This window comes from Leiobunum rupestre, chromosome 4 (assembly GCF_980474605.1).
Source record: "Leiobunum rupestre chromosome 4, qqLeiRupe1.1.hap1, whole genome shotgun sequence".
In the NCBI taxonomy this organism is placed as follows: domain Eukaryota; kingdom Metazoa; phylum Arthropoda; class Arachnida; order Opiliones; family Sclerosomatidae; genus Leiobunum; species Leiobunum rupestre.
Window position 1 is genome coordinate 66,548,061 of NC_143387.1, and position 26,584 is coordinate 66,574,644.

At 35.5% G+C, this 26,584-nt stretch overlaps 2 protein-coding genes across 2 annotated transcripts; one reads left to right on the top strand and one right to left on the bottom strand.

Moving 5' to 3' along the window:
* Positions 1–294: 294 nt before the first annotated feature.
* On the bottom strand, positions 295–16,486 carry LOC149948796 (synaptic vesicular amine transporter-like). The gene is made up of 15 exons (XM_090171157.1): positions 16,381–16,486; positions 16,055–16,295; positions 12,401–12,459; positions 10,098–10,181; positions 9,928–10,020; positions 9,642–9,731; positions 8,136–8,437; positions 4,544–4,610; positions 4,261–4,356; positions 3,277–3,355; positions 3,163–3,214; positions 2,038–2,101; positions 1,848–1,967; positions 1,637–1,767; positions 295–481 (listed from the first exon to the last, which is right to left on the bottom strand). The coding sequence occupies exons 1-15, from the start codon at positions 16,484–16,486 to the stop codon at positions 383–385; spliced, it is 1,683 nt and encodes a 560-aa protein (XP_090027283.1). The 3' UTR covers positions 295–382.
* Positions 16,487–25,834: 9,348 nt separating this feature from the next.
* Positions 25,835–26,584, top strand: LOC149948797 (uncharacterized). Its single transcript, XM_090173343.1, has 3 exons — positions 25,835–26,038; positions 26,103–26,268; positions 26,338–26,584. The coding sequence occupies exons 1-3, from the start codon at positions 25,999–26,001 to the stop codon at positions 26,537–26,539; spliced, it is 408 nt and encodes a 135-aa protein (XP_090029469.1). The 5' UTR covers positions 25,835–25,998; the 3' UTR covers positions 26,540–26,584.

A 26,584-nucleotide genomic window follows, 5' to 3' on the forward strand; every position in this document is an offset into this window, starting at 1 on the left:
TGGACGGGAATGGGAATGGATTGGAGGCAAATATTAGAACGGAAATGGATTGGAGGCAAATATTAGAACGGAAATGGATTGGAGGCAAATATTAGAACGGAAATGGGATCGGAATGGGTTTGGTTTCAAACGGGAATGGACGGGAATGGATTGGAGGCAAATATTCGAACGGAAATGGGATCGAAATGGGTTTGGTTTCAAACGGGAATGGACGGGAATGTTAACGACTGAGCTTCAAACACTAACGAATTTAGTCACAAAGGAAATAAGATATGTTAGTGATTTTTATTTTTGGGCTTTTACAGTTAAAATCGCGATTTATATAGTTAGTAAAGTTAGTAGAATATTTATATGAGTTTTAATTCGTCTCCGCGTCTCGTTGTCAGTCCACGTCGTTGGCGTCGTTGGCGAGCCTTTTAGCCCGATTCGAGTGACTGTCTTCCTTAAAGGATTCGTAGGACGACGAATTCAACACGATAGGCTGTTGGAACAAATATCGATTAAATTAACAAAATCTTTTGGAAGAACAAAGTGGCACCTCCATTTTGGCCTTTACGGTAGCACCCGAAATAGACTTTCCCCTTATCATGTCCGCCAATCTCCATCACCTATAATTGATTTTAGGTGCTGATTTTCTTTAAATTCCTCTCATACTAAAACTTTCTACTAGAGTGCATTACCCTTTTCGGTTTGACCAGATTTTAGATATTTTTAGATATGAATGCGAAACCATATTTATTTATCGATTAAATTTTTAAACAAAACCGTTGTATACATTTAAATAAATATATTTCATTGATTGTGTTAATATTCCATTTGTCATGTTTCTAAATTTTTAAATATACTATTTTCACGTAGGTCATCTTAGCCATAAATCAAAACTTGATTTAGAAAATACCACAGTGATACGGTAAATGTTGAGTTTAGAGCTACAGTGAAGAGTAAAACATATAAATTTCTAACCTTTGCCTCCGTAATTAATCAAGGCCCGCGCATTCTCGAAAAATAAAATATTTTCAGTTCCTTCTAATTTCCCGCTAGGTGCGCATGCAAGTCAAATCTATTGCTCAGACTTTGTCTGTAGCACAGGCCATGGTGATTTGCACGGGCCTTGATTCATTACGTAGGAAGTGTTCTAACAAACAGCCACAAAAGCGGTGTTTGCCGGTCAAAATAGTGTCACCAAACAAACCTTACTAATTAAGGTGATCTCGACCTTCAAAATATTTACCTTGAAAATATACTACGCCTTTTTAAAAATAACTAATGTAAGCAATGCATCTTTGACCTGTAGACAAGGGGGGAGTTTCCGTGTCCAAACCCATCCCTTAGGCGTTTATTTTTACCCCCTTTCTTTCCCCCTTTTTATCTTTTACGTAGTCTGACACCTCCCTTGACGAGTTTTACGCTACCCGCTACTTTAAAATGGGGTTATCGACCTTCGAAATGGTGATCTTTTAGTTTTGTGGACTCCTCTGCCTTAGGCTAATGTTGGGAATAAGTCATTACGTAAATAAGTGATAATATGGAACCGCTTTTCCGGATAAAATAAAAAGGTTTATTTATTTAGAGGAAGAAGGTGATCGGAAAGGTTCGAGCCGCCATGCGGAAGTTTAGTTGGTTTGTGAAAGTTTACTTGAATCTCTTCCGGCAGAGTTCGTCGCAATAGGAGACACAGCGGAGAATAGAGCAAATTGGCAATTCCAACGCTCCTTATGACCCAAGGAAAGCCCAACTTCGAGACCAAATGACTGCCCACTAAAGGTCCTGTCAAGATGGAGACGCGAAAAAAAGAAAAAATCGATTACTGGCCATCACGCGAGCTGAGAGTCGGCTGGTCAACGCACCTACTGAATAGGCCAAACAAACGGCTACTTGGGCGAAGGCGAAGACTGACCCGTAGCTGGACCCGTGTCGAGTGTCCACTAGTGTGGCCAATAAAGGCATTAGAGCCGCGTCCGTTATCCCTAAAGCCGCGGGGAAGAAAGTTGAGTGGTCAATATATCAAGAACGATATGTAAATGATGACCACGTTACCAATGCCGAGGCCTAAACCGAAATGTGGAACCAACAGATGCAGTACATGCGCTGCTAAGGGTATCTAAAAATTATTATTGACCAATCAGATCAGTCGACTAAAATAAATTTATTTAAAATCAGAAGTATAATATCTCTTAGACAGAAGTACTCATATACCTATAGGCTTCGTGCTTAGTTTAAATTTTGATCACAAGTATCGCCGCCTACCGACCGAGTTTTAAATTTAATACGTGAAAGCTGTCTGCTCGTTCAAAATTATCTCTGCGCAACAGCTGAAAGTTTCAACCCAAAAACATTGAAATTTAAAAGTCACATATTTAGTTGACGGTTATTAAGGCAGATGACGCTATATTTCCAAAAGCTCGAAGCCTATACGGCTTATGTTATTCGCTTGAAACATGTACTAAACATTATATCATGGCTAGTAGATTTTAGAGGATCGGTAAAAAGCCTGGTTTTTAGCCCCCGTAAAAAAGTCACACTAAGGGAGTCGTCCAAGGTTATTTGAAAAAAAAAACAAGTATCGCTAAGAGTGGACGATACTGTTCGAAAAAAGAAAAAAGATAAACACGAAGTACATTTTTACGCCAAAGGTATTTTTTCACGTTTTTATAGATTAAATATGATATACTAAATATCAGTTGATAGTTTTTATTGAATTAAAAAACCAAAATTAAAAATAACTAAAATATAAAGCGCAAAAAATTACGTAACAATATCAACCGCCTTAGATTGCCATTTTGAAATTTTAAGATCACGTGGTACAAATGACCTTGCAAGACTCCCTCGGAGTCTCTCGAGCTGATTGATACGCGGGGATAAATAAAATGCACTATGGAAGGGTATCGAAAACCTGTCCTCTTAATTTACTGTCCATGATCATATACCAACTTGGTAAAACTCTTACATCGGAAGAAATATCCTATTTGTAAGTGAATATCTCTTATGTTTAATTATTTAATTAATATTCCTTATGAGTGTAATTTTTAGTTTACATCGTTAGCTGGAGTAATATTAGCGATAAATTTGGGGCATGCTTCGTTTGAATGGTCTTGATGGATACCAGCTTTCTTAAGAGATATATTTGGAACTTCCGTAAATACTGTATTATTGTGTAATTACCGTAATCGCGCAACACCCCACGATTATTAAAGAAACCATTGCCGTTAGCCATCTACGTCAAAAGCAATTGACCATAATTAGCGTCTTTAAAAATCAAATACAGTAAATACGCACCTTCCGACTCGTAAGGCGAACGTCCCGAAAAAATTAGTCCCCACCAAATAGCCCAGACTGTCCGGAATAAACACAGTTCCTGGAAAATAATCAAAATTAGTGAAGGAAATTAAATTGGGAAACATCCTAGCAACCTCATAGACTCATAGATTGATTGCTTGTACGTGATGACATTAATTTGACGTCACATATCACGAGACAAAACGCCACACGATCCTGCGAAATAATCACGTGACCACCATGGGCGTCTTAATGTCATGGCCGACCTAGACGCGTTACCGTGGCAACGAACGAAAGACACACCCACGATAAAGCTACGAATACGCGTTTGAACAAGAGATAGGATCCTTACTACATTACAGGTTGATTTTCAAATACCGAAAGCTATAATAGATGGCACCCGCCGTACGAAACGTAGAAAATTAACTCAAAACCATTTTTACTTGAAACATTGCTTAAAATATTGATAGAAGTTGTTTATTTTGTAATAAACCAATACTAATTCCCGTCCCAATAAAGAAGGTTTAAATTGGCGCCATCTAGTATAATTAAAAGCGTTACAATCGAACCTCTAATGACTCCCCTTTAAATGTTCGGTTCCCCGTAAGCAATTTGTCGTTCCCATTGACCAAATTATGTCTCTTCTACTTTGCTTAGTGTATAAACAAGCTTTAACGAAACTACAAAGGCCAAAGGGCTCTTATATCGAATAAGCGTATAAATAAATTACCGTCTAAGATATTAATATTATAAAAGAAATGTGGGTCGCTCATTACAGATCATTTATCTACGTTATTCGTTTGATCTAAAAGCCATTAACGTAAAAAGAGGGTCTCCAAAATCTCCGGAAAAAAATGGTTTAATAAGAAAAACTATGAAAGCTTATTCTCGAGACCCGGGAGGACAAGGTAGGCGATGCAACAGTAATCGATGGCTAGTCATTATCAGAAAAATATCGATCTGCCAGAGAGAGAAGAAGCTCACCCAGTTGCCAACGGGGAGGAGCCAGAACTTCCATTAGCCATATTGGGAGGCAAGGTTCCAGAATCGCCATGGCCGAGGTGGACACGCAAACGCCACCTTAAGCATTTTTTACGCGTTAAGTGCGTAAGACAAATATAGGAGGAGAGAAGAGTTGAGAAAAAAAAGTAACAGACAAATTTTCAGAAGGGCGAACAATCGTTAAAAGGACGTAAATATCGATCGAAGGAAGTACGGTAATAATAATAAAAGTGGCGGAACTGGCGCCACCTGACGACGGACTCACCTATGACTAAAAGGATGCAGCGATCGGAGAGCAAATCCAAGAACGGCGGAGGAGAGCCGATGGGACGCTAAATTGCCAGGATGGAGGGAAGGAATCGATTCGCGTTTAAATATATTACTACCTTTCCCCCCCCCTTTCCTCTCCCTCCTATGAATAGAACGCTATTTATTTTCCTAATATCAGAAGTAAATAATATCTATCTTAAAGATAAGTATTCTTCTTCCTATACTGATTGAAATATTTAACTTCACAGGCTAGTGCTGATTTTTCAAAATACGTTTAGGAGAAACAAACCAAGAATGTATTCAGGTTAACAGAGAATACGTGAGCGCACCCTGTTTATATCGTGATTCCTGGGGGAAAACCACGCCCCTTCTCGTAACTAGGGCCTGGCAACTGGGGCACTTGCCCAGGGCTCAAAATTCTCAGGGGCGGCAAATCTGTGATTTCAAATTATGGCTCCTACAGGGTTGCCACCATATTTTCAGACTCAAATTCCCTGACTATTCCCTGTTTTCCCTGGCCATTTTCAGAGATTTTCCCTGACTTTATAAAACCGAAATTAGAAAATTTTTAGCTTCATATTTTGCTTTTATCAGAAGTTTATAAATTGAAATAAACCTACATTTCAGTACAAAAGTATTATTGCAACGAAAAAAAATTATCAAAACTTTAAAGGAACTAAATAATAACCATAGAATTTGTCAGATAACTAGACTAAAATTTCCTTCAAAAAGTGTCAAGAAAAAATGGAATTCCCGGACTTTTCCCTGACTTTTTACAAATTCTTAAAATTCCCTGACCTTTCCCAGACTTTTTAGGCCTGACGTGTGGCAACCCTGTCCTAAAACTTAATTGAAATTATTAAGGTTAAACACCAATTATGCGCAATTTGATTAGATGACAGGCCAAATTCAGAATCTGAAACCATCAAACGTCTTAGAAAAGATTTTACCATCAAACCCTTATTAAAAGCTATCCATTGATAATTGCTTTTGAAGCAGACAAAAATTTATCTATTATAAAGCTAACCTATTCTATTTAGCTAAAGTAGACCTGGCACTGATCATTTCTGAACTACGTTTTCGGTTTCATAAAGAAATTTTAATTTTAAGCTAGATTTCTGGCCCATTCGCGGGACTTCATAACCCGCATACGCACTATTGTGATATTCGAATTTCGTACCAATGGATACAGCCGCCATCTAACTCCAAAACACATGGCTACCCTATTTCCATAACCAGGCAACTTGAAAAATTCGGTTTGTCTAAAAATGTATTTAAATTAACGTTTTCGAGTTTCGCTTCCTTGTTTCCAAAACCAGGTAACTAGAAAAATTGATTTTTCGAAAAAATTAATTTAAACTAAGGTGTTCGCGTTTCGTTACCTTATTTCCAAAACCAGGTAACTCGAAAAATTCGGTTTGTCTAAAAATTTATTTAAATTAACGTTTTTTGCGTTTCGCTCCTTGTTTCCAAAACCAGGTAACTAGAAAAATCCATTTTTCGATAAAATTAATTTACACTAAGGTGTTCGCGTTTCGTTACCTTATTTCCAAAAGCAGGTAACTCGAAAAATTTATTTTCGGTAGGGCTTATTAAGTTGCTATACAAGATGATTGAAATATTTTTCAAATTTAAATTTAATAATTAAATTTTATATTTAAAATATAGTTATAACATCGGGGAAATTGTGTGTACTGAAAGGTCCGTGACATCTTGTTATATCCTGAACGGACACTTGTCTTTTAAGATATATAATATTTACTTCTGCTATTATCGATTCTTGGCACATTCTTTTTAATTTTATTTTGAAGTGTAGCGTAGATAAAGATTTTCTTAAGTGGTTCGCACTTTTAGAAAAGTGGAATATTAAACATTTTTATTATAATTAGTTTCGCTATTTTTAGGTTAATTGGAGAGAAAAGGGGATAAAACGAAATAAATGTGAAAGGCTTACCGTATTTTTCATTTGAGGTCTCATTATAGTGATTTGAAAACCTTAAAAATACAGCACTCATTAAAAATTCAATGATATTGAAATATTTTTGAAGTTCAACATTAGTATTTTGAACTTTAAAAATAACGGCTTACGGGTATAAAGTAAGGGAATAAATTTGGGAACATTTTCTTAGGAAAATAAAATTTTAAACTAAAATCGGTTTTATAAACTATTTATTGCCTTTTTCTTAAAGAGGAGCGATCAAGCTTTAACCAGTTAGATAGCCCTATAGCCCATTAAAAACTAAAATTTATGGCGAAAACCGCACCAAAAAATATTGAGTGGTTAATTTTTAATGAAATAAAGAAATTTAGGGAAATCGAAAAGCGCGCGTCTGCCGCGACACGTGAGAAGTCGGTGAGTCAGAAAAACAACGTAAAAGCGTGCGCTGCTGAAGACTCAAAAAATTTGTTTTGCACGCTCGGCGCGTTCCAGTTATAAGAAACCTAAGCCTAAATTGCGTGAATTTAAAGGTTCGCAAATCACTCATACGGGGTTAGGGGCGCTGGCGGCAGCCCCTAAGATGGCGGCGAAAATTCAAACCCAAACACCTGGCGTTATTTTTCGTTTCAACTTTTTGGGCCTAAAGCTATTTTTTCAAGACAAAAAAAAGGTACGTGTTAGTATATTGAACGTCTTGTTAATCTTTTGATACGGAAATAAGGCCATATTTGGAAAAGCTTGGCCCTTTAAATAAAATACCGCTACTACTACAACTTACGTAGTATTATGTAAATTATATCATGGACAAAATTTAAATTAAATTTTTCAATAAATAGGATGTGTACAAAAACTAATCGATTTAAATATTTGAAAATAGCTGATTTTTCAAAACACTTGTGTCCAACACGTGGAGTCCGACACTTGCAAATTTTGGGTACGAGATTTTGAATCTGAAAATTGTTTCGGAAATCAGAAACTGATTTTGAAATTTCAGAGTATGATTTTCGTCCCGATTTCGGTATTTTCAAGCTCATTTCCAGATTACTGAAATTATTTTTACGTATGTCGGACCCCTTTGTCTAACCAAAGCGTTTGTATAGCCCTTAGGTAAATGTTTTTCTACATTCACACGGTTTGTGGGCCTTATTGGCCATCAAAATTTTGCTCGTGTGAATATAACTTTCGCATTTTTACCTCTCCGAGCGGACTATGTCCTCTAGGAGGGGTTATACAATCAACGTGTCTGTGTGTCTGTCTGCCGCGACACGTGAGAAGTCGGTGAGTCAGAAAAACAACGTAAAAGCGTGCGTTGCTGAAGACTCAAAAAATTTGTTTTGCACGCTCGGCGCGTTCCAGTTATAAGAAACCTAAGCCTAAATTGCGTGAATTTAAAGGTTCGCAAATCGCTAATATGGGGTTAGGGGCGCTGGCGGCAGCCCCTAAGATGGCGGCGAAAATTCAAACCCAAACACCTGGTGTTATTTTTCGTTTCAACTTTTTGGGCCAAAAGCTATTTTTTCAAGACAAAAAAAGGTACGTGTTAGTATATTGAACGTCTTGTTAATCTTTTGATACGGAAATAAGGCCATATTTGGAAAAGCTTAGCCGTTCCCCTTTAACACGGCCCTGATAAGCAATATGTTCAAACGTTCTTTGCACCATCTGTCTTCGGTGGAGACAACTGGTTAAACATTTGATAACAGTTGTATCCGCGGAATACAGATGGTGCCATGCGCGTTCGACCCCTACCAGTAGGTGCTGTGGCATTCTGCAGCCACTGACCAAAAATTGCTCCAAATTTTAGCTCATTTTGGACCAGCTTAGAGTCGCTGCAATCAATTTCTGACCACCAGAATTGAGCGGAATTCCTACAGCGTTTCTTGGCCATACATGAAGCTGCTAGCGTGCAGCAGCAAGTGAACCATGAGTCGTCCCCTCTTGGTCCATGCACTAACAACGAAGAACCATGCAAGAAGGATATGCCTTAGACTCAATCCAGTCAACAGAATAGACAACTCATGAGACAATAGCTCCACCTTCTTTAGTAAATGGTGATCTCGATCTTCCAAATATATATCTCGACCTTCAAAATATATTTATCGACCTTCAAAATATATATCGACCTTCAAAATATATATATCAACCTTCAAAATATATATATCAACCTTCAAAATATATATATCAACCTTCAAAATATATATATCGACCTACAAAATTGATATGTCAACCTTCAAAATATCTATACGACTTCCAAAATACATATCTCGACATTCAAAATATATATATCGACCTTCAAAATGTCTATACGACCTTCAAAATACATATCTCGACCTTCAAAATACATATATCGACCTTCAAAATACATATATCGACCTTCAAAATACATATATCGACCTTCAAAATACATATATCGACCTTCAAAATATCTATACGACCTTCTAAATATCTATACGACCTTCTAAATATCTATACGACCTTCTAAATATCTATACGACCTTCTAAATATCTATACGACCTTCTAAATATCTATACGACCTTCTAAATATCTATACGACCTTCTAAATATCTATACGACCTTCTAGATATCTATACGACCTTCTAAATATCTATACGACCTTCTAAATATCTATACGACCTTCTAAATATCTATACGACCTTCTAAATATCTATACGACCTTCTAAATATCTATACGACCTTCTAAATATCTATACGACCTTCTAAATATCTATACGACCTTCTAAATATCTATACGGCCTTCTAAATATCTATACGGCCTTCTAAATATCTATACGGCCTTCTAAATATCTATACGACCTTCTAAATATCTATACGGCCTTCTAAATATCTATACGTTCTTCTAAATATCTATACGACCTTCAAAATATAAAGAAATTTGATAATAAAAAAAACTACTATATACAAACAATTCAATTTCGACTTTTCAAAATGTTGATCTCGACCTTCAAAATCGCAATCTTTTAAATTCGAAATTTGGGCACACCTAGTATATAGAGTTGTCTATCCTTAAGAATGGATTACGCTTTAAGCCTATCCTTCATCCTGATTTACTCCAAGGTCGGTGGCCCAAACGTGATTGGATTAGCGAATTGGGCGGGAAATTTTAAAGAGTAATCAGCACGTGTCAATACTTACAACAATTTACGAACATCAAAACTGTCAAGATGAGAAAAGGAGCTGTTTTTCCGACGAAATCGTAGAGAGTGCTTCCAAACGGATATCCGGCTTTAGAAAAAGAGGGGGCAGAAATAAAACCATAAACACGAGGATATCCAATGAAAATGCGCCACCATAACCTTAATCCACCCACTGTCAACGCTTTCTTTGCCGAGGCGGCCAAGAAAAGCTACGTCGAACTAAAAATGGCAGTGGGCGACGTAAAGCTTAAGCCAATATAGAAGGGATAAAAGCATCCACCTACCCAGAACCCCCGCGGCGACGCCACCGAGGGCTACCCCCATGGCGCGGCTTCTCTGCTCGTCATCCGTGTAGAGATCTGAAATCACGGCCATACCTGTGACCCGTAAAGATGCGGGAGAAAGAATACATGTATAGCAGAAAACGTTGCTTATTCGGACGCCAAAATAATACCGCAGATGGCGATACAAGCGGAGCCAAGTCCCTGAATGCTTCGAGCGACGAATAAGGCGGCGTACGATTTCCCAAAGGCGAAAACTGGGGCGATAAAAAAAGGAAATGAAAATAAACAATTGGCAAAAAGGACAACACAGTTCGGCGCTTAAAATTGGACGTTTCGAATATAAATTATTTGGTTATTGTAAATTACACTTTTTACGAACATCGGAACATATTTAATAATAAGAATCAATACTTTTTTTAACCTTAGACTCTGCCACCAGGAGAAACGAGTTACATTTGTAAACGCGGGTTTAGCATTGAGTGCGCCGTACCTTATTTTTTGGTGTAAGTTTAAACGTGGAGTGTCTTTGGTTAAATATAATGACAGATTCACCGTAAATATAGAACTTTATACTTCCTTTAAGGGCTATTTTAAAAAACGCGTGAGAAAATTAAATATCAGATTTAATAATTTTTTGACTTTTTGCAGGATATTATATTTTGAAAATTTTAAGTTTAATTAAATACAAAAGTGGTGTTTATTTAAAAATAAAGATGTAGCGTAGATTTTTAAACTTTTCTAGTGTGGAGTGAACAAACGTTTAATCAGACGTTTTCCGATTCTGTTCCTATTCTCTTTAAGAATGTTAATATTAACTGGTTATTTGAAGTTATCCGATTAAGAAATTGGAGGAGGTCCCAATAAACCATCCTTTTGGTGCTCTGTTTATAAGTCTTCGCCACACCTAGATGTCGCTAAGAGGCATAATAAAAATCATTTTAAAACGCGTACACCCCCGTATTTTGGAAACATTGTGGAATCAATAAAATAAACACAATACAATAACAAAAGGCACGAAAATTTACGTAGAAATCCGTTTCTGTTGTCACAAAACTTAAGACGGCCTAGGAATAGGTAGCAGCCCGCCTACGTAAGCTTGCTCTTTAGCGCCATCTAGTGATTTCAAAAGAGAAAAGGCTGAAATGCTCTAACAAGGTTTTGTTAAGGTGCGAGAAACGGGATTTATTCCTTACATTGAAATTGTGGGCTTCTCAGAAATCCTAGGAGATTGTCACTTTCGAATAAATGTACATCAGATTTCCGATTTCCAAAATATTTCTAATATTTCCATTGTATTTCAGTATTTTTGTATTTTCCGGTATTTCCTGATGTTTCATACGATATACATCTACATGCCTGATATTTTTCAAATATATCCTATATTTCCAATATTTCTCAGTTATATCCGATATTTTTATAATATATCCGATATTACTATTATATATCCTATATTTCCAATATTTCTCAGTTATATCCAATCTGACATTTCTACAATATTTCCGATATATCTTCGATATTTCTCAAATATATTCGATATTTCTCAAATATCTTCGATATTTCTCAAATATCTTCGATATTTCTCAAATATCTTCGATATTTCTCAAATATCTTCGATATTTCTCAAATATATTCGATATTTCTCAAATATATTCGATATTTCTCAAATATATTCGATATTTCTCAAATATATTCGATATTTCTCAAATATCTTCGATATTTCTCAAATATCTTCGATATTTCTCAAATATCTTCGATATTTCTCAAATATCTTCGATATTTCTCAAATATCTTCGATATTTCTCAAATATATTCGATATTTCTCAAATATATTCGATATTTCTCAAATATATTCGATATTTCTCAAATATATTCGATATTTCTCAAATATATTCGATATTTCTCAAATATATTCGATATTTCTCAAATATATTCGATATTTCTCAAATATATTCGATATTTCTCAAATATATTCGATATTTCTCAAATATATTCGATATTTCTCAAATATATTCGATATTTCTCAAATATATTCGATATTTCTCAAATATATTCGATATTTCTCAAATATATTCGATATTTCTCAAATATATTCGATATTTCTCAAATATATTCGATATTTCTCAAATATATTCGATATTTCTCAAATATATTCGATATTTCTCAAATATATTCGATATTTCTCAAATATATTCGATATTTCTCAAATATTTCCGAGATCTCTCATGAAATATTTTCATACTTCTCAAGTTTTCCATGTTTTCGGCGGATTCCCGAGATTTCTATTATTTATCCATATTTCCCAATTTCCTATCTCTGTTGGATTTCTAGATTTCCAGAAATAAACATTTTGATTTCTTACTATTTGTAGACCAGATATTTCAAGTGGCCCAAACCCTTGCAGAAAACAACGCGAAGAATCTTGAGTAAAATTCTAGGGTAATAACTAGGAAAACATGAAATAAAAATATCTTACCAATGGAAGAAGCGAGGATTATCAAGGATCCAGCAATCAAGGGACTGTTGTATCCTATCCTGATTAATAAAAATTAGTGTTGTTAATTTTCCGGAAAAATTTCCGCAAATCGGGAAAATAAAAATTGTAGGGTGAGTGAGGGTAACAATGGACACTTTTTGTAGCATTCCATTTAAAAACACAAATTTAGAGTAGACCATTTTAAAACGATTTGAAATACAAATAATGAATGTTCATTTTTAATTTACTCTGGTTTTTGGCATTTAAATTTGTGAATTTTTAAAACAATAATTATTTTAAGATATGAAGTGAGTAAGTCAAATATTGGACAAAATAGTTTTGAATTGGACTAGGGGGGTGCTAGCTAAAGACAATAAGGTTTAAAATTAGACACCAATTCGCCAACTTTGGACACTATTAGGAAAACTATGGACAAGAAGGTATATTTTTGGACAATTTCGTCTATCATTGGACATTTTAAAAAAACAAATAACTTAGTGGAAAATTTTGAAAAAGATTTTTTTAAGATGAAGCCTAATTATACGATAAATTTGTTTTAAGAAGTAATTTAAGGCAAATAAATAATATGGAAACAAATATTTTAATAGGGTAGATATTGTAATATTACAATATTAATATATAAAGATATTAATATATTACATATTATACTTCTGGTGTGCAGTTATCACAGAAATAGTTTACAGTATCTTTGGAAATTTCTCCTTCGGGGTTTTTTGTAAATTTGTAAATTTTGAAGATTTCTTAAATTTCGCGTAGAAATTTATTAATTTTCTCAAGATTTGCTAAAATTTCAATTCAAATTTACAAATTTTTGCGGAAAATCATCAAATTTCATAAGATTTATTAAATTTGAGAAATTTGTCGGAATTGATAAAAAATTTAAAATTTGCCAAAACATTTGAGAAATTTTAAAAGATTTTCTAAAATTTAATAAGTAATTTGAAATTTGGAAATTTTCAAATTACTGGCGTGTACGAAATTTGAAAGAGTGTCGGACCCCTCGACTCTCCTTCACTAACAATGTAAGCGAGACAGCCTCATAGAGGGAACTAGCTACGTGTTTCGTTGAGCTCCAAACTCACAGCCGTACGCAGTCAGCCGTCTGCTTTCCCGGGAAATTTGAAACTGAAAACTTGTTTTTAAAGTTTCCTTTCAAGCAAAGACCTTAAACTAAATCCTACCTCGTTTAAAATTGAATACAATCGACATGTGATTGTTCACAAGGTAGGCTGCCCAATCTTAAACTTTGCACTAGTTAATTTAAATGCTTATAAAAAAGGCAAAACCTTCATTAAATTATAAATTTCGTGTACTAGAAAAACGCGAAATTGCTTAAAATGATACTTAAACAATTTATTTCTATCTCACCATTTCATGTTTGCATGCTATATCTTATTTCCTAAGCCACAAAACGAAATTTCCAATGAAATTTCAAGACATTTTTTTCGATAATTTTAGTTGTTTTATTTCAAGACTTGCTGTAAAAATTGTCGTGGTGTAAATATTTAGTAATAAATTGCATGTCTTAGGGTATGTTTAAGGCTTCAAAATGAGACCAATTTTGCGCTTTTGCATCAAAGAATAAATTTTCAAATAAATATTTTTCAAAAGTGTCCAAACTTCGCCATGTCCATTCTTACCCTCACTCACCATAATATAAATTAATTTTTAAGGGTTTTTATTTTATTTTTTTATCTTTTTATCGATATAAAATGTCTAATAACAGTAAACATACTACAAAACATTAATATTTGTTTGTCCCATTCGACCGAAAAACCCGCACTTCTTCGGGTTTAGGATTCGGTTTTATCCGTTTCAGCATCTGTCAGAACAGCATTAAGTGTTACCTAACCTAACATAACCTAACCAGTCAATTTTTAAAGCGATCAACTCATTTGCCCACTACCACCACAATTTCCTTTCCTTTCCTAAGCCTAACTATTTCCACTAAATTTTTAAAATACAAAACCCGCCTTTGGGCTAATTTCATCAAAAACACTGGCGGAATTCGGTCGAATGGGATTCGGCGCAATGGGAAGATACCGATAGGACGAACTACTTTGTTATGACGTGGATCACGCGCCACCATTCAAAAATCGTCTTGATGGGCAACGTTTTATTTATTTATTTTGCAAATTTTAATTAGCATCTTTTTGATTGAACGAAAATAGTTGACAATATTAACAGTAAATATTTTAATTTGTAATTATCAACTGATTTTGCAGAAGCAGAAGAATTTTTATAAAAATTATAAGTAATTGTCTATTGCCAGTTAAAACGTGCAATCCCAGAAACATCTTGCGCGTCTGATTAGCGATTTCGTAAAACCCTGAAACGCAAAGCCTATCCTATTTCCAGATGGTAGAAAGGGTACTGATAGTTACAAATTCATGGTTGACTGAAAATTTGTGTTTGAAACGATGAAAACCATTGAAATTTTTTATGCTCTCATAAATGAATATAACGCTAACTTTGAAATGATTATTATATTTGGAAATGGAACATAAAATTGTTTCTGAAGGTAGTTATTTTCAAATTTAGGGCCTAAATATATTTTAAATATATAAAACCTTAAGCTTAATAATTGATTTCGTACAGTGAAGTTTTGGTACCAATAATTTCCTTAGCAAGCGCACAATCTTTAACTTTGGTTTAAAGGTAATAGTCTAAGCAGGGTTATTCAACTTTAGGAGGTTAGATTTCTGATGTTTTCAGATGACACCCATAAGTCAGACCTATTTTTCACAAATTCTCCCCTTTTTATCGCTATTACACAGAAGCGCCATCTACGAAACTTATTTATTAAATTTCTTAATTTCATTGATAATTTCATTGACTAATTTCAAATAAATATTTGCTGAACGTATTTATTTTCGACGTTAAAAAAATAAATAAATTATATTAAATTGTTTATAATTAATCACCTTATCAAATGTAGTTTTCTTATTTTTTCACGAGCTTCTATTAACCCGCAATAGAGGGGGCTGTTGACAAATGAGCATAAAATCCCCTCTTTCACAGGTGTGGGGTGAAGCAATTCTACCTTATTGTAGAACAGGCATTTCTATTACAGGTATCGTAATTTAGCCTCCTAAAAGTTGAACCCGGCAGTAATTTTGTCTGCAAATAGATTAGATGACTTTGACGAGTTTCCTGTTCCTAATATTTCGATCACGCAATCGTTCTACTACAAAATGTCATTAGCTGATATCGTTTTTGCGTTGAGTATGATTACATCTAGGAGCAAAATACACAAGGAGAACGCAGCTAGCCTTTAAACACGCTAAAGCAGTGTTGCGTACAAATTTCATTGGACGAGCCTTTACGCTGAACGTTTTACGGAAAGGGCGAAGACAATTTCCGAATTTTCTCCTTTCGATGGCAGCAGGCGCCAAAGCGTCTAACCCATGAAAAATGTACGCAAGAAAATGCACGACTTTTGACGGGTTGCGTTCTCCTTGTGTGTTTTTGCTCCTAGATTACATGAACTAGCATTAACTGTTTACATACAGCCACGTAGCCTCCAGCGCGAAAAGCTCATTACAACCGTTTATGAACTTATCGTTTTCCCGCTATGTGGCTCTGTTTAAAATGAAAAGGTTTATTGTGATTTATTATAGTTGTGATAAAAACCTGTTGGCGATAACGGCGACGAAAGCGTTGGCGAATAACTGAACGAACGCCTTTGAAGATAGCAACACGCCGACTTCGTCGTTTTCTTCCGCGATGTCGCTTACTCTGGGCCTTCCTATTGGTCGAAGGTAATATCGAACGGGCCCCGATTGGTTAACTGACGTGACGTTGGCGAACGAGGACACGACCACTCCTTCGTTCTCGTGTTCCAATTGGTAAAGATAGTCGGGGATAATAGGCACTGAAAAAGCAATAATAGTTTTGGATAAAGATATTTGTAGGTTTATCCCAAACTCCGTTTTCTAGCAGCAACGAGCTCAACTTACCGACGGCTGTTAAAAGTACGTTATCCAAAAAGAGGGAAGCGTACACTAAGGCCACAGTCGCTTTCTTCGAATTCCGTTCGAGCCATTCGACCCTTTTTGACTCCATTCCGACACGATTCTGGCGAATAACGTAAACTAACTCGCTATACTACCGTCATTTTTCATATTACGTAATTACGGCTAAAAGTATTTGAACGTCAAAGCATGATATAAAATATCGGATGAATTGTAAATTTGGTTCGACCTCAAAGGATCATGTCGGTTAAAAGATGTTGTTCGGAGCGCGACGAGACCTCGTCTAGTAGTTGAGAGGGAACATCGCCGAATACAGCTTCTGTTTCTTGGTAAGTGGATGGCTTGGCGTATAATCGGTGGGTGCTAATCTTCCGTCGCTAATTCCTCGACTCCACCTTCTCCGAGGACTCGCTATTGTTTATTCACCCGCAGATTGCGGCTCCCTTAATCCCGCCGACTGCCGGCTAGACCACGCCGACCGAGCAAATCTTCTTATCGCCACCGGAACACACTGCCCTCTCGTGTCACTTTCTAGAATTAGGAATGGCTTTCCCAAAAACACCGGAGCATCGCTAATAGGCTCATACGTATAAGGTTAACCCGACATCAAGAAAATACTTAGAACATAGAACGATAACATTGGCTACTGTCACGTTCTTATACAATTCAGAAAGGCCACTGCTAAAAATGTACGTATGTCGCCATCTGGAGGTTGCGAAAGTTTAATTTTCTTGTTATTGAGTCACCCACGTTCAAATCCCTGATCAACCGGAAAATTTGTTGTTGAATAATACTTTTAACGTGCTCTAAAATGTGCATAATTACATTTTTATACATACAATATTTTTTAAAAGAGATAAATTAAACATTTCGATAGCTAAATAACTCTTACTAATTGTTTTAACTATTAAAAATTTTGTTTTTTTCAATAACCGTAATATAGTTATTCCAAAAACGTTTGGGCTCGGGTCGTTCAATCTTAGGTTTGCAACGTCCAAATGGGGCTACAAAAATCTGGCTAAAAATCGAATAACTCGATCATTTTCCTTTTCGCACCACGTGATAGCAGATCCGACCAATCATATTCAGCAAACGCTTATTATTATCTTGCCTCCAGAAAAACAGTTGGGGTGACCTAAAAAATGAAATTAAAACGACAAAATAAAAATTTAAAAACAATATTTAATTATAATTTATTTATTTTAGTTTTTCTAGATAACATTTATTTTTATCTCACGTACAGTTTTCAATAAACTTGTAATGTCCCAAATTTTGAGGTATGTTTCTGACCAGACAATGACTGCGATTATAATGAAAATGACGAACCCGTTCCAAAAAGAAGAATGGGTCCTGATACATCCGGTTCTGTTGCAAATTGGATGCAGTTTCTCTAATAAAAAGTGATATATACAACGTATGACGGCGTTAAAGATGTTGAAGTATCTGTTTTTGTAAATAATAATAATAGCATAATATTAATATAATAATAATAGAACTGAATATCAACACAATTGTGAAAAACCGAAAAATGGGATGGCAACGGGCACTAAACAAGTAGTTAGATTTATTATCAAAAGGAATTAAACGGATCAAAGCTAAATTTAAGAACATATGAGATGCTGGCCTAGCTGAGCCAAGTAAATTACAACTGCAAAACTTCTTGACCTAATATAAAAAAAACTCACGGAGGAATAGCCTAGGAATTTTTAAATATTTATTAACTTTATTATCTTTTTATGTCTAAGTAAAAAAGGATAAAGTAATAATATTCTTAAAACTTATTACTTTTCAGGTTATTGTCAAATAATTCCGAAGTACTTCATTTTGATGATACGTACAAATTAAATTGGCAAGGGTATCCAGTTCTTATGATTGGTACGTCAGACCGAATCCGGGAAACTGAAGACGACTTGGCTTTTACGTTTGAATCTTTAAAGAAAACAAACCCTCCACGCGTTTTAGTTGCGAAAAGGTTCTACGGGTACACTGCTGGGCTCATGTAATACGGAATGTCGACAAGAAATTATTTATCATCAAAAAATGAGAAAGGTAAGGAAGGACATACGCGCAACTACGAATATTTTGAAATGACAGGGAAAATTCTTCTTGAACGTGTCCAATTTATCTAAAACAATACATTTGTAAACATATTATGTTGGCTGCTATCATAATCAAACAATTTGTGGTGCCAAATGAAGCGAAGGCTCTTTTAATACAATACATTTTATACTATTTTAAAAATGAATAAATATGCCTATAGACCTTTTCAAATTTGGTCGTTTTAATTACTTTTTTTAGGTCATCGTAACTGTTTTTGCGGCAAATTAATAGTTTTTTTAATTTCAATGGTTTTTTTGGGCATTTTAATTTATTGTTTGGGCAATAGGTGAGGGCGCTAGTTAAGCTAAAAAAAGGTCGTAGCGCGTGTGAACAGATGCAATTAAGATTTAGTTCCTACTCCCTTCAGTTAATAGGGTTCAATCAAATCAAATATCAAATATTAAATATTTATTTTCTACGTCAAATACCAAATTGAATATTTACCATATCGAGTAGTTGAATCAAATATTTTTAATTAATAAACAGGGCAATTTAACTGATAAAATACCAAATAGTATTTCACATACCAAATAGTATGTCGAATAACAAATAGTATGTCGAATACCAAATATTAATTCGAATGCCAAATAGTATTTCGAATATCAAATAATGTTAGGTATTTGGTTTCATAGTTTTATCATTATATTTTTTGGCTCAATAACTTAGACAATAAGAGAAAAACCCGAGGTTATTCGACCAGGTTTCAAATATTCCATTTTATCAGGAAAATCGAATATTCGCCTACACTTGCAAGGTCTATTTGATTCAACGAATCGGATATTCAATTTGGTATTCGATAGGATTATTTGGTGTAACAAAATATCTTGCTTGCCGTCGGGTCGGGTCGAGCTCGGGTTACGATTTTCAACCCGAAATGTTATGGTGGTTGAGACCTATCGGGTCGGGTCAGGTCGGGTTGGGAGGCCAACTCGACCCAACAAGACAAACCGACTAAAAACAAGTTTTTTATTACCTGAACCTTGACGCTATAATATATATAATATAGATGAATACGGAACAATCCTTTTAAAAAAATCGTAAGCCGGGGTAAAAAATGTTTAAATATTTTTGTATAACAAGTGGCGTTACAAAAACTTTGGAGTATAAGCACGCAATTTCTGAAGTTTTAGATGTTTGGATTTAAAGCATAACTAGCTAGTGACGATATTAGAAGAACCACCCGCTTATAGCAGACGATTTTATGGCATTCGTCTGCTTATACCCTTTGTTTTGTCCAGAAGCATTCCAAGAGTCTTATTATGGTTAGAAGGAATTTAACCGCGAACTTGGAATGCTTATCCCGCCCGATTTCCATCTCGATGTTGATCACAACTGTTTCAAGTCATTCTGACACAGTAAGATACCGTAAGTTCATAAATTTACTTGTTTTATTTACTTCAAAATCTACTACCCTAAACGTTTGGGAGTCCCAACATTTTTGATCCGCTTCTCCTTTCCAAGTAAGACCGGCCCTTATTTTTAGAATATTCCCCAGGGCGGAAACCACGGCGAAAGAGGAGAAACGTAATCCAGAAGGGAATATTTTCCTCTCTTTGGCTTCGTCCACCCTCTCACCGAGATCTTACCATAGAAGAAATGACGAGATTAGCATTCCAAGTTTGCGGCATGAAGTCTTCCACGTTTAGAAAGTGCTCACTGGCTAACCGCAAATCAGCCATGCAAATTTGTTTGTCGAGTTTCAGGTCGGGTTGGATGGGGTTCGGATTGACATTTTTATTATCGGGTCGGCTTCGGGTTGAGACTTTTATTATCGGGCATTGTAACCCGCTCACCTGTTTAAAGACATTAAAAAGTAGCTTTATGACTAAGGTGGTGCCTTGGGTATTAGCCTAGCTGATTATTACTTGCAACACCTAATTTCGTTTAACTAATTACAAAATAAATTAATATTCTATCGAATATTAAATTTGGTATTCTACCGAATATTCAATTTGGTATTCTACAGAATATTCGATTTAGTATTAAATATAATATTCGATTTTGTGTTCTATCCAATATTCGATTTTGTATTCTATCCATTATTTGATTTGGTACTCTATCGAATATTCGATTTAGTATTAAATATAATATTCGATTTTGTGTTCTATCCAATATTCGATTTTGTATTCTATCCATTATTAGATTTGGTACTCTATCGAATATTCGATTTAGAATTAAATATAATATTCGATTTTGTGTTCTATCCAATATTTGATTTTGTATTCTATTCATTATTTGATTTCGTATGCTATTGAATATTCGATTTGGTATACTATAGAATGTTAGATTTGGTATTTATCGACCATTAGATTTGGTATTTATCGACCATTAGATTTGGTATTTATAGACCATTAGATTTATTAATGGTATTTAAAAATAATTTCAATGTTTCAGGTGTACACTATAAAAGATTTATAATGAAAAACCTAGCTACAACGTGGAAATTATTTTTAAATACCATAAATGTATGCACTAGTTGGAGTGATTTAGTATTCTATCGAATATTTGATTTAGTATTCTATCGAAAATTCATTTTAACATTCTATCGAATGTTCGATAATAAATAAATCGAATATTCAAAGAAGTACTGCGTCGAGGGGCTAGTCACTCCGCGTAATCTGTGTACGAGCCATTACCTTTGACTGTACTAATGAGATTACGCGTAATCTGTAGAGTCTGTACCTTTGACTGTTCTAATGAGATTACGCGTACTCTGTAGAGTCTATACCTTTGACTGTACTAATGAGATTACGCGTAATCTGTAGAGTCTGTACCTTTGACTGTACTAATGAGATTACGCGTAATCTGTAGAGTCTGTACCTTTGACTGTACTAATGAGATTACGCGTAATCTTTAGAGTCTGTACCTTTGACTGTACTAATGAGATTACGCGTAATCTGTAGAGTCTGTACCTTTGACTGTACTAATGAGATTACGCGTAATCTTTAGAGTCTGTACCTTTGACTGTACTAATGAGATTACGCGTAATCTGTAGAGTCTGTACCTTTGACTGTACTAATGAGATTACGCGTAATCTTTTGAGTCTGTACCTTTGACTGTACTAATGAGATTACGCGTAATCTTTTGAGTCTGCACCTTTGACTGTACTAATGAGATTACGCGTAATCTTTAGAGTCTGTACTTTTGACTGTACTAATGAGATTACGCGTAATCTGTAGAGTCTGTACCTTTGACTGTACTAATGAGATTACGCGTAATCTGTAGAGTCTGTACCTTTGACTGTACTAATGAGATTACGCGTAATCTGTAGAGTCTGTACCTTTGATTGTACTAATGAGATTACGCGTAATCTGTAGAGTCTGTACCTTTGATTGTACTAATGAGATTACGCGTAATCTTTAGAGTCTGTACCTTTGACTGTACTAATAAGATTACGCGTAATCTGTAGAGTCTATACCTTTGACTGTACTAATGAGATTACGCGTAATCTTTAGAGTCTGTACCTTTGACTGTACTAATGAGATTACGCGTAATCTTTAGAGTCTGTTTCTTTGACTGTACTAATGAGATTACGCGTAATCTTTTGAGTGTGTTTCTTTGACTGTACTAATGAGATTACGCGTAATCTTTTGAGTGTGTACCTTTGACTGTACTAATGAGATTACGCGTAATCTTTAGAGTCTGTACCTTTGACTGTACTAATGAGATAACGCGTAATCTGTAGAGTCTATACCTTTGACTGTACTAATGAGATTACGCGTAATCTTTAGAGTCTGTACCTTTGACTGTACTAATGAGATTACGCGTAATCTTTAGAGTCTGTACCTTTGACTGTACTAATGAGATTACGCGTAATCTGTAGAGTCTGTACCTTTGACTGTACTAATGAGATTACGCGTAATCTGTAGAGTCTGTACCTTTGACTGTACTAATGAGATTACGCGTAATCTTTAGAGTCTGTACCTTTGACTGTACTAATGAGATTACGCGTAATCTGTAGAGTCTGTACCTTTGACTGTACTAATGAGATTACGCGTAATCTGTAGAGTCTGTACCTTTGACTGTACTAATGAGATTACGCGTAATCTTTTGAGTCTGCACCTTTGACTGTACTAATGAGATTACGCGTAATCTTTAGAGTCTGTACTTTTGACTGTACTAATGAGATTACGCGTAATCTGTAGAGTCTGTACCTTTGACTGTACTAATGAGATTACGCGTAATCTGTAGAGTCTGTACCTTTGACTGTACTAATGAGATTACGCGTAATCTGTAGAGTCTGTACCTTTGACTGTACTAATGAGATTACGCGTAATCTGTAGAGTCTGTACCTTTGATTGTACTAATGAGATTACGCGTAATCTGTAGAGTCTGTACCTTTGACTGTACTAATGAGATTACGCGTAATCTTTAGAGTCTGTACCTTTGACTGCACTAATGAGATTACGCGTAATCTTTTGAGTGTGTTTCTTTGACTGTACTAATGAGATTACGCGTAATCTTTAGAGTCTGTACCTTTGACTGTACTAATGAGATTACGCGTAATCTGTAGAGTCTGTACCTTTGACTGTACTAATGAGATTACGCGTAATCTTTTGAGTCTGCACCTTTGTCTGTACTAATGAGATTACGCGTAATCTTTAGAGTCTGTACTTTTGACTGTACTAATGAGATTACGCGTAATCTGTAGTGTCTGTACCTTTGACTGTACTAATGAGATTACGCGTAATCTGTAGAGTCTGTACCTTTGACTGTACTAATGAGATTACGCGTAATCTTTTGAGTCTGTACCTTTGACTGTACTAATGAGATTACGCGTAATCTGTAGAGTCTGTAGCTTTGACTGTACTAATGAGACTACGCGTAATCTGTAGAGTCTGTACCTTTGACTGTACTAATGAGATTACGCGTAATCTGTAGAGTCTGTACCTTTGACTGTACTAATGAGATTACGCGTAATCTGTAGAGTCTGTACCTTTGACTGTACTAATGAGATTACGCGTAATCTTTAGAGTCTGTACCTTTGACTGTACTAATGAGATTACGCGTAATCTGTAGAGTCTATACCTTTGACTGTACTAATGAGATTACGCGTAATCTTTAGAGTCTGTACCTTTGACTGCACTAATGAGATTACGCGTAATCTTTTGAGTGTGTTTCTTTGACTGTACTAATGAGATTACGCGTAATCTTTTGAGTGTGTACCTTTGACTGTACTATTGAGATTACGCGTTATCTTTAGAGTCTGTACCTTTGACTGTACTAATGAGATAACGCGTAATCTGTAGAGTCTATACCTTTGACTGTACTAATGAGATTACGCGTTTTCTTTAGAGTCTGTACCTTTGACTGTACTAATGAGATTACGCGTAATCTTTAGAGTCTGTACCTTTGACTGTACTAATGAGATTACGCGTAATCTGTAGAGTCTATACCTTTGACTGTACTAATGAGATTACGCGTAATCTTTAGAGTCTGTACCTTTGACTGCACTAATGAGATTACGCGTAATCTTTTGAGTGTGTTTCTTTGACTGTACTAATGAGATTACGCGTAATCTTTTGAGTGTGTACCTTTGACTGTACTAATGAGATTACGCGTTATCTTTAGAGTCTGTACCTTTGACTGTACTAATGAGATAACGCGTAATCTGTAGAGTCTATACCTTTGACTGTACTAATGAGATTACGCGTAATCTTTAGAGTCTGTACCTTTGACTGTACTAATGAGATTACGCGTAATCTTTAGAGTCTGTACCTTTGACTGTACTAATGAGATTACGCGTAATCTTTTGAGTGTGTTTCTTTGACTGTACTAATGAGATTACGCGTAATCTTTTGAGTGTGTACCTTTGACTGTACTAATGAGATTACGCGTAATCATTAGAGTCTGCACCTTTGACTGTACTAATGAGATTACGCGTAATCTTTAGAGTCTGTACCTTTGACTGTACTAATGAGATTACGCGTAATCTGTAGAGTCTGTACCTTTGACTGTACTAATGAGATTACGCGTAATCTGTAGAGTCTGTACCTTTGACTGTACTAATGAGATTACGCGTAATCTTTTGAGTGTGTACCTTTGACTGTACTAATGAGATTACGCGTAATCTTTTGAGTGTGTACCTTTGACTGTACTAATGAGATAACGCGTAATCTGTAGAGTCTATACCTTTGACTGTACTAATGAGATTACGCGTAATCTTTAGAGTCTGTACCTTTGACTGTACTAATGAGATTACGCGTAATCTTTAGAGTCTGTACCTTTGACTGTACTAATGAGATTACGCGTAATCTTTTGAGTGTGTTTCTTTGACTGTACTAATGAGATTACGCGTAATCTTTTGAGTGTGTACCTTTGACTGTACTAATGAGATTACGCGTAATCATTAGAGTCTGCACCTTTGACTGTACTAATGAGATTACGCGTAATCTTTAGAGTCTGTACCTTTGACTGTACTAATGAGATTACGCGTAATCTGTAGAGTCTGTACCTTTGACTGTACTAATGAGATTACGCGTAATCTGTAGAGTCTGTACCTTTGACTGTACTAATGAGATTACGCGTAATCTTTTGAGTGTGTACCTTTGACTGTACTAATGAGATTACGCGTAATCTTTTGAGTGTGTACCTTTGACTGTACTAATGAGATAACGCGTAATCTGTAGAGTCTATACCTTTGACTGTACTAATGAGATTACGCGTAATCTTTAGAGTCTGTACCTTTGACTGTACTAATGAGATTACGCGTAATCTTTAGAGTCTGTACCTTTGACTGTACTAATGAGATTACGCGTAATCTTTTGAGTGTGTTTCTTTGACTGTACTAATGAGATTACGCGTAATCTTTTGAGTGTGTACCTTTGACTGTACTAATGAGATTACGCGTAATCATTAGAGTCTGCACCTTTGACTGTACTAATGAGATTACGCGTAATCTTTAGAGTCTGCACCTTTGACTGTACTAATGAGATTACGCGTAATCTTTAGAGTCTGTACCTTTGACTGTACTAATGAGATTACGCGTAATCTTTAGAGTCTGTACCTTTGACTGTACTAATGAGATTACGCGTAATCTTTAGAGTCTGTACCTTTGACTGTACTAATGAGATTACGCGTAATCTTTAGAGTCTGTACCTTTGACTGTACTAATGAGATTACGCGTAATCAGAGGTTTATCGCACCCTCAGCGCGCGCTCGTAATATTACTAATGTTAAAGCTGTGACACCTATTGCTGCTACGTTTAGTCTCATGTAAAAAAGCTCGAGTCAGCACGCGCTATTTGTTTCATGTAGCACGTTTCGAAAATAGCGTGTGGTAACTATTAACGACCAAAGAAAATAGATTTCTATGTAACGACAGTCAGTTTTGAAAACGATCTCGAACAAGATGCCTAATTTTTATCTCCAATCTAAAACAACCAGTTATTATTTCAACTTAAGCCCAAACGTTATTATTCTGTTAAATTCTAACAAATTTAATTAATCTATTCCGAAGAAGAGAATAGACGCCGCCTGGCTTAAAATTAACAATCGTTCACGATGAAAATATATTTCATTCGCGTCGCATTCATTTTGACTTGTAAGTTTCAAATTGTTCCGAGCTATTAACGACACGGATCGCTGATTTTTTTTCCTTTTGCTAGATGTAGGAGTCACCTTGTCCGAAGGTGGCACAGTCAACTGCGATAACCAAGTGGTTATATGCTCGGACACCGCAATGTCCGAGAGTCAAGCGACACCAAAAGAAATGGAGTCGGTTGTAAAATGGGGCGCCAAAAGTGACGAATTCGACAGAGAAAAAGTGTGCAAGTAGGTTAACCACCACCATATCGAGCATTTAGTCCTGGATCGAGTCAAATTGCTCGTTTCTCTTGATAGGTTCGTCGAAGTGTTCAACGCGTGTCACCATAAAATTAAGAACCAATGCCCCATTGACGACATACATTTCAAACCGTCTTTGGAAATCAACAAAATGATCAAAGATCAACTCAAGTGCGGATGCATCTCCACTGTTGCTTCGCTGATTCTCATCTTCGCTACTTCAATTTTGCTCGTTTTCTATCCAAAATCCTCTTTGTAACTTTCCAGAAAACATTTTCATAACGTGATAAATATCAAATATGTG

Excerpts from the sequence above, each read along its gene's own strand:
- LOC149948796 (XM_090171157.1), bottom strand. The coding sequence starts at position 16,486 with ATGGAGTCAAAAAGGGTCGAATGGCTCGAACGGAATTCGAAGAAAGCG. Across the intron at positions 10,182-12,400 it reads AATCCTCGCTTCTTCCATTG|TTTTCGCCTTTGGGAAATCG; the intron begins GTAAGATATTTT and ends TTATCGCCCCAG. Across the intron at positions 1,768-1,847 it reads TTGTTTGGCCTATTCAGTAG|GACCTTTAGTGGGCAGTCAT; the intron begins GTGCGTTGACCA and ends CCATCTTGACAG.
- LOC149948797 (XM_090173343.1), top strand. The coding sequence starts at position 25,999 with ATGAAAATATATTTCATTCGCGTCGCATTCATTTTGACTT. Across the intron at positions 26,039-26,102 it reads CGTCGCATTCATTTTGACTT|ATGTAGGAGTCACCTTGTCC; the intron begins GTAAGTTTCAAA and ends TCCTTTTGCTAG. Across the intron at positions 26,269-26,337 it reads GACAGAGAAAAAGTGTGCAA|GTTCGTCGAAGTGTTCAACG; the intron begins GTAGGTTAACCA and ends TTCTCTTGATAG.